General features: G+C 39.4%; 1 protein-coding gene across 3 annotated transcripts in view; it reads left to right on the top strand.

Moving 5' to 3' along the window:
• The window catches only part of ZC4H2 (zinc finger C4H2-type containing), a 14,834-nt gene extending 6,505 nt beyond the window's left edge, over positions 1–8,329 (top strand). Inside the window, exons 1-5 of one of the 3 annotated variants that reach the window (XM_027903226.1) lie at positions 93–248; positions 3,639–3,810; positions 5,089–5,261; positions 6,374–6,536; positions 7,599–8,329. In XM_027903226.1, the coding sequence (XP_027759027.1) occupies positions 196–248; positions 3,639–3,810; positions 5,089–5,261; positions 6,374–6,536; positions 7,599–7,712 (675 nt within the window). In that variant the 5' untranslated portion in view covers positions 93–195 and the 3' untranslated portion in view covers positions 7,713–8,329. Of the gene's footprint in view, positions 1–92; positions 249–268; positions 413–3,638; positions 3,811–5,088; positions 5,262–6,373; positions 6,537–7,598 lie in introns of those variants that run through there. The other 2 variants (XM_027903228.1, XM_027903227.1) reach the window with 2 other exon arrangements.
• The last annotated feature ends 309 nt before the right edge of the window (positions 8,330–8,638 follow it).

Raw genomic sequence — 8,638 nt, 5'->3', positions numbered from 1 at the left:
TTTTGTTTTTTTTTTTTTTTTTTTTTTTTTTTTTTTTTTTTTTTTTTTTTTTTTTTTTTTTTTTTTTTTTTTTTTTTTTTTTTTTTTTTTTTTTTTTTTTTTTTTTTTTTTTTTTTTTTTTTTTTTTTTTTTTTTTTTACTTTTCCCTTGGCATTTTTTGCGTTTCACGGGAGATTTAAATCGGGAGTGAAAAGCATGGCAGATGAGCAAGAAATAATGTGCAAACTCGAGAGCATTAAGGAGATCAGGTATGTTTGCTTTGTGCCTCATCCGTTCCATCCTCGGGGGAGCGGAGGACTTGCATCAATCTGAAACTAGCTATTGTGCTACTGAGGGAAGGAAAACTACCGTTGGGTTTACAATGAGAGCTCAAAACAGATTTTTCTAATCAGGGAAGGAGCATCTGCTGCTGGTAATTAACGCTGGAATGCGTATGAAGGACGTTAACGGTCGTGCATTTCCAGAGAAATTTCCCTGAGTGATGGGAAGGCGGAATGCTGGGAAGAACCGAGCAGCTGGGGGGAGTGATGTCGGGTCGCGGCTGATGTGGGGGTTTGCTGGTTTGTTTTTAAGTCCTTTGACTTATTATTTAATATTCCTGAGGCTCCGTCTTGAATCTCTTATTTTGCCCGGACGCCTGGGCAGGAGCCTTGACGGGCTGCGAAAGGAAGGGCATGGCACGGAAAGCAGAGTCTAACACCGAAAGCCCAGGGCGGACGTGCCCCCGGGCCGGGCCGGGCCGGGCCGGGCAGCGCTGCGGACACCGGCGGAGCCCCCGGAGCGAGGCAGCTGCTCACTCCCCACAGCGGGCGGTGCTGGGGCCAGCTCTGCTCGCCGGGCATCCATCCGTGCGAGGAATCCGTGCGGGGGACGAAGGGGAGCAGCTGAAGCTTGGCAGCTTCTCTCTGCCCTGCCTTGAGCTCCCGCTCGCCCGAGGGCATGGAGACAGCCAGGAGAGGCCTGGAGTGATCTTCCTACCTGCTGCTTTTGGCCGCCGCCCCGGGGCGCTGGGGATGGGGAGCAGCGAACCGAGGCTTTTCTGCCGTTCCCTCCTGCCACTTGCCTCGCTCTGCGGTTCGTGCAAGGCGATACACCAGGAATTTGTATACAGCGTCCTTCAGGGGGAGTCACGGATGCTGTGGAAGAGAGGGATCCTAAACAGCCAGGCATGGTTCCCGCACTGGGGACATTTTTCATAGCTTTACGTAGGGCATTGCCACTCTTTAGCTAAGGGCACAGATTTTGAGTATTAGGCCTGAATTGCCTAGGAATTCATGCATCCAAAAGCCAAAACACACTGCAGTGATTTTGAAAGTAGAGAGAAAAGGAGAAAAGTAGGGGGAAAAAAAGTTTTAAAAGTAGAGAGAAAGTAGAAAGAAAGGGAGGTGGAAGGCATGCTGACTGTGGGTAACCTCAGGGTGATGAGAAGTGTATTGGGACATGACGACTGGAGAGGGGCTATCAGGGAGAGAGGAGAGAGGGCTGAGGATGAAGGCTTTACCACCGGCAGTATGTGCAGGTGGTCACAGAGGCTTCTGGCTGGTAACAGCATCTTGAAGAAGTACACTTTACGCATGGAAAAAGTGAATTAGGCACCAGAATATAGGCCTCAGCCTTCTTTGCACAATACCACAAAGGTGAAAAAAGATAAAGCAAAAATATTTGTCTGGAGTCCCCAAATTATTTGTAGAAAGAGATATGACAACAAATACTTTACAGGGTAAGAGGAATGCTTATCTACTCAACCGTTAGGCAGGCTCTGTTTTAAAATACTGATCTAGGTATGGCCTGCTACAATTTGTGGTCCAATTATTGTAACACTTCATTTAAATTATTTTTTTCAGAGTGATATCCTGTATTTGAAAATTCACAGTGCACTCAGTTTTCTGATAGTATATTCAAAGGTGATATATGAACTGCAATTAATAGATTTTTGTGATTACTTTGTGGCATAAGGTAGTGTAAAGGTGATGTTACTAGCTTTAGTGTACAAGGAAGTATCAAGAAAGTTGTTAAATAACAAAAAATCAAATGTTAAAAAGTCAATCCTATTTGCAATATTGATGTCCATTTTGAGTCACCTTTAACAAAATCTGATCGAATTAACCTATTTATTCATCCTCAAATCTTTTAAAAGGAGCTTGCATTCTGTGAAGAATTTTCTTCAAAATAAACATGAGAATTCCTTATGATTACAGACTCACCTTTGATAGATTTAGCACTTTATTTTGTTCTGCTTTCCATGTATTCTACAGACAGAGGAAAAAAAGTCTTTACAATCAAAATCAAAGAACTTGCCTGCTCCTAGGCTCATTCATCTCCATCTCTTATTAAAGGCAGCTTAGCTGGGTCTTGAAGGGATTAAGGAATCTTATCTTTGAAGATCTATATGCATATCTATATCTATAGATAAATACATATAATTTGTAGTCAAGGGAATACTGTTTTCAGTAAATGTGTTTCATGTCCACAATCCAAACATATATGCAAATGCTTATTTATATGCATTAAATACTTCCACAGAAATAACCCCAGTCATAAAATTAAACAAATGCCTAAAGACTCAGTGTTCTGGCTGGGAGGAGCTAAAAGAGAATGAGAATGGATATATTGATGAGAGATACTAGTTTCACTGTTTAATGCCCTATTGGGACACGCTTAGTGACTACTGTCATCAATGCACTGTAAGAACTTAAATAGAAGGGAAAAAATATGAGGGCAAAATTCATTAGGCAGTCTAGAAATCACACTTATGGTTCCTGTTTTTAAAATTACTGCATGTTACCTGATGCTAACAGGAAGAGTTGTAATTTGTGTGTACTTTTTCTTTCCTAATGTCAAAAGCTAATCTTTTGGACTTAAACAAGCCCCTGCAGCTCATTTGTTGTAGCAATCTGGCAGAGTATGGCACCAGTGACTAGTAAAAATGAGGAAATAAATGTAGTTCCATTGTCTTTAGGTAAACACATGTAATAAATACAGGAGAGGAAACAGGAAATAAATTGGGGACAAATACTCCCAGTTTCAATAATCAAAGATGCCGTTACTAAATAAATGACATTTTATAAAAACAGGGGTAGATGTTAGGTTAGTGGAATATTGCCACATGTAAAGTGGAGGGTAGAGAGGATCTCTTTTTATTGGTTTAAGTTCAATATTTACATTCAGACATATATGTCATTGTGTAGTAAATGACACAACAACTCAATGACATTAAATTATACAATGTTGTAGCTACATACTTGAATTCTATCTACAGTTCATTTTTCATGTCTCATAATCCTGTGCTAAACCTACATTTTCTGCATTTCTCTCTTTTGGAACTAGGGTCAACTGACACAGTAGAATTCTATTGGTACAAATTCTCTGAATCTACAGTAACTACTAAAATCTGACAACGTTCTATTAATTTCATAATTCAGTACAAGAATTCTCATAGCATTGAAAAGCTCAGCAAAAGAGATGGAACTAGAATTCAGTATTCTCGTTTCTTTCTCAGACATATATAGTTTCACTCTTGTCTGTTGCTGCTAGTGCCTTCTTCCATCTATCTAATCACATATAAAGTGACACCTCACAAAAATATGTTTCAGTGACTTTCTCTTGTCTCTCTATTTTTAATTACCACTGGGATTCAGGAATAAGACTTTGCAGATGGAAAAAATAAAGGCACGACTGAAAGCAGAATTTGAAGCTCTGGAGTCTGAGGAGAGGCACCTGAAGGAATATAAACAGGAAATGGACCTGCTGCTGCAAGAGAAGATGGCCCATGTGGAGGAGCTGCGACTGATCCATGCTGATATTAATGTGGTATGCAACAGTCCAGCTGCAGACAATCTGACTAAGACACAGTGGCATATGAATCATTCCACAGGCTGTGGAATTGTGCACATCAGTGAACCATCACTGGTTCAATAATCTGGACTTTACAACACCACCCTAGGATCCTACAGAATGCAAAGTAAATTTACTTCAGGGTAATTGTTTTTTTCCTGTGTTGGGCAGGATATTTTGTGATGTTGGCATAGTAAGCACTTGCACCAAGAGGAAAGATAACCAAGCCTATTGTGGCTATGAGTTTACCAGTATCCACAGTAACATCACTCCAGCAGTCCCATAGAAAACTGTTCTTCCTGTTAGGCTTTTCTCATTGAGCACCCAAAACCAGAGAAACTTTAGCAGCTAGCTGGGACTTTTGACTGGGGCTTTTGGGAAGAAAGATTTTGAGAAAATGCATGGTATTTGTTAAGTTCTTAGTAGGAACTGACCTTCATCACTGAGTGGAACCACCAAACAATAAGAAGCACCAACCTGAAGGGAATTAAAACAAAGAAGAGAAAAACAATTTATAAACAGGAAAGAGTAGCCAATTAGAGGGGCTAAATAGGGAATATCTTTTTAAATGTGCATTTTTTTATGTCATGTTAGGTCACTTACATGTTTGCTTAGTGGTTTCTAGCTCTGAAGGTATCTCTGCTTTGCACAAGAGAAAAAAAGCTCCCACATTGTAAACAAGTACAAGGTATATACTGGATGTGCAGACTGCATTTCTTTATCTTGAAATGTCTGTTCCCCTATCCAGCTGCATAACCTCAACCTCTATTTCATCCTTTCTTCTTTTTCCAGTCAGATTGTCTTTTTCTCTGCTGCTTTTCCCATTTACTGCAGTGAGAGAAACAGGAACTTTTCCTTGGTTTGTTTGATAACTTCTGACAGTTGGTGTTCAGATATCTTAGAAACACAGAAAATTAGTTTTGTTCTACCTTAATTCCCTTTTTAATGTCTGCTGAGAGTTTTCCATCAGTCCTCACTTGCTGACTTTATCTGTAGCCTGTCTACCTGCTGCTTCTGTTGTTCAGAAGGTCATATAGGTTGAGTGCACCTTTTTTAAATGAAAACACATCTCATATGTCACTTTCTGTTGCTTCTTCCTTGCCCAACTTTTGTCCTCCCAATACCTTAACTGCTCTACTATTGCATTGTCTCCAATCTCTTCCAGCTTGAGTGAAAAAAATCTCTTCTTTCTGATAAAGTCTCTTGCTCAGAGAGGGACAGTTCTTTACAAGCATGCCCATCCTCCTGTTTCAGATGGAGAATACTATCAAGCAGTCTGAGAATGATCTTAACAAGCTCTTGGAATCTACTCGTCGCCTGCACGAGGAGTACAAGCCCCTAAAGGAGCACGTAGATGCCCTGCGAATGACTCTGGGATTGCAGAGGCTGCCGGATCTATGTGAGGAGGAGGAGAAGCTGTCCCTTGAGTAAGTCTCCAAAGTAAACATTATCTGGCTTTATACTTTCTCTCAATTCTGCTGGTCATTTTCTTATTTTACTTTTGTTGATAGGTGGAAAAAAGAACTCAAGAGGTAAGCATGAAAAACAAAAGTTAACAAAAAAGGGATGTGGGAAGACATGTATCGGATAACATTGTCTGAACTTGTTGCAAGGTAAATTTAGATTATTCCAAGCTGCAAAGTCTACATATGACATGCAAAAATTCAGTGGTGGTTGGCTGGCTAGATTTTTGTACTGTATGTTGCATTTTCTAGCAACCTTTTTTCCCTCTGTTTGGGAAGCAATAGTAGGAGGCAATACAAGAGAGGGATAAAAAACAGGGGTTCTTCAGTTAGTTTGTACTGCTGCTAGTCAGAATTTTACTTTTTGCTGCCTGCTCAGGGCAATGGCATTTAACCCTAACCCCCAAGACTGTCAACAAGTAAGTTTACCCAAGCTGTGGAAAAGATTGGGATAATAAATTACAGTTTCATTTTTAGATATAAACTAGGTGGGAGAGAGTGACAGAATTAGCTACTATTCTAAGAACAATGTCCTTTGTTTAACAGATCAGTTTTAAATGCAAGGGGTGTTTTAAGAAGCTTATATTTCTTTTAATGCCCAGCATAGTTAAAATAATTTTCATGGGCACACAGTTTTCAAGATTTCCTTTGTATTTCTTTAGAAGCATTCTTTTACATTCCAAACAACATGACACCACAAAGAATGTATTAAATTACTGCCTACAAAAGTTATGCATTTTAACCGAATATAACAGAAAAACTGTTTGACAGAGTTGCATCTGAAGCTGTTAAATACATATGTCTTGTCTGTTTTTGATTGGACTAGATTTTTTTATCCAGTTGTATGTCAAGATACCTTAGAAGCTGACAGTCTGGAATCTGGCTGAAGTGTACAAATGCAGAGAAAAATACTACCGAATCTATTTATGCACTAGTCTTAAATGTAGGCAATTTGACTCCAGAGGAACATGATAGGGAAATGTGATCCATTGCATTTTAACACAAAATATCCTTTACAGACTAATGAAATACCCCAGAAGGCGGTTACATTTTTTCTTCGTTATTCTTCTGTCTAGCTACTTTGAAAAGCAGAAGGCGGAATGGCAGACAGAACCACAGGAGCCTCCCATCCCAGAGTCTCTAGCTGCAGCTGCAGCAGCTGCCCAACAGCTGCAAGTGGCTAGAAAACAAGATACCAGACAGACAGCAACTTTCAGACAACAGCCACCTCCAATGAAGGTCAGGAGACAAATGTGCTGGGTTTTCTTTTTTGCTATTGGAACACATTATGTTTATAAAGTTGATTGGTATTTGCAAAAAGGAAAAATTATGTGTTCTGATTCTGATTTTCCCTGCAGTAGTTCAAATCAAGAACAACGAGTAGACTTAAAGTAGTAGCACCAGTCATCAAGGGTTAAGGACAAAAGAATCTTTTATGACTTAGGAGTCTCCATCAGCAGAGATGTAGGCAATTCCCACTCCTCCTGTGCTTCATGTGGGAGAAAGTCATGTAAGAAGGAAAAAAAAGCTTGGCAAGAGAAAAACAAGTAACTACTAGTTAAAAGCAATGCACATATTTTATGAGGGAAATTACTGATGGTATATATTATTTCTGCACTTGGGATCTTCAAGACTAACATTAACTTAAGCTAACCACAGCACTTAAGTGACAGTTTTACTCAGCTCCTTCTATAGTAAGAAGAGCTACTTCCATAGAGGTACTCATCCTGCCAAGGTTCCAAAGAATCACTGACTAAGTAGGCAAACTGATGTAGGTACATTCCATAATGTACTTACTATCTGTGGTTAGGCAATTGAAAAGCCTTTCTGCAAGTAATATGTTTCAGTCAAATGGAAATTAAAGGGCTTAGTATGGAGCAAAAAGGCAGAGTTCTGTACCTTATGTTAAATACATGGAATTCATCTTATCACTTGCTCCTGCCTTAGATTCTGTGACATCACAACTGGACTTCACTGTAACTTCTCAGACTCAATGAGCTGTTATGCATGTAAACACCTCATTGGAACATTTAACACAAAACAGAATTTATTGATAGATGTATGAACCATGTGTCTGCGGAATTGTAGTTTTAATTCAATTAAGTACTCCAATTTTTTACTTGGCCTGAAATTACTGTACAATCTAGATACCTAGATTGTATAGAATGTAGCAGTGGTTTGCCTTTGAAGGCAAGAAGACTTATTTTTGCCTGTACTGTGACTTAGAATATGGTACTCAATAATTCATGTAACAACGCCACTTAAATGTTTGTAACAAGAGGCTGCAATATTGTATTTCAGGCATGTTTATCGTGCCACCAACAAATTCATCGGAATGCGCCCATATGTCCACTCTGCAAAGCAAAGAGCCGATCCCGGAATCCCAAAAAGCCCAAGAGGAAACAGGATGAATGAAATCAAGAAGATTGCCAAGCTGTGTGACCTGTTCCAGTCATCTTCCAGTAGAACTGCAAGTGCGCCTAGACTTTACTGAAGTGCAGACTCAAGTATGACCGTCTCATTATTTTCTATTTAATGCAATGTAAGCACAATGTTCCTGTTTTGTCTTAAGTTCCTTCCAGTCCTTAGGATTTAGTTTTAGGAAAGTAAATATTATGGTGTTACAGTTTAACATTTCCGTTGTTCCATCTTTTGGACTCCTAACTAAACTGGAATTCTTTGTGCAAGTCTGGCTATTTCTATTGGCCAAATATGATGGCCACAAATGCTTTTACGTTCTCTCTTTAAAAAACAGATGTTACTAAAATTTTTTTCTGTTTTCTCTTGATAACAGGAGACTGACTATTAGAAGTGCTGAAATAGCAGTCTGATTGTTTCACTGAAAAACAAACAATTTATTTTCCAGGCTGGTAACACTGCATAGGTTTGGGTATCCAGTAGAACTCATTTATACAGGAAATGTTTAGGGAAAATAGGATTGGTTATACAGAAAATCAATGCATTAAGGACACACATGAAGTTTGATTTACTGGAGTTTGATTGTACCGTTCCCTGAAACTTGACTTGAAACTGGGAAAGTTGATGGCTATGTATGAATTTCTAAAATTATGTGATTTGTCATGCTTCAACATCTTAATAGGTTATTATTTTCAGCAGTCAGAAGACAACTGACTTAAGAACAAGGCACAAATTACCTGCATTAGAGGTCCTCCTCGGCTCTATGACCAACCTGCACATTGTGGTTCCCTAGGGAACGTGCATGAAATATCCCAGATCTCTCTGCGTGTGCAGACTGCTGCATCAGTCATTCTGCTGTCTTCCTGGCTTATACAGCCAAAATCTCCCTTGGCAGACTTATCCTCCACAGGAGCGTAGGAAAG

This window comes from Empidonax traillii, unplaced genomic scaffold, assembly GCF_003031625.1.
Source record: "Empidonax traillii isolate 1590-97213 ecotype Southwest subspecies unplaced genomic scaffold, ASM303162v1 scaffold945:size354297, whole genome shotgun sequence".
Lineage (NCBI taxonomy): Eukaryota > Metazoa > Chordata > Aves > Passeriformes > Tyrannidae > Empidonax > Empidonax traillii.
The sequence above is the reverse complement of the archived record's forward strand: the minus strand, read 5'-3'. Positions and strand labels throughout refer to the sequence as shown.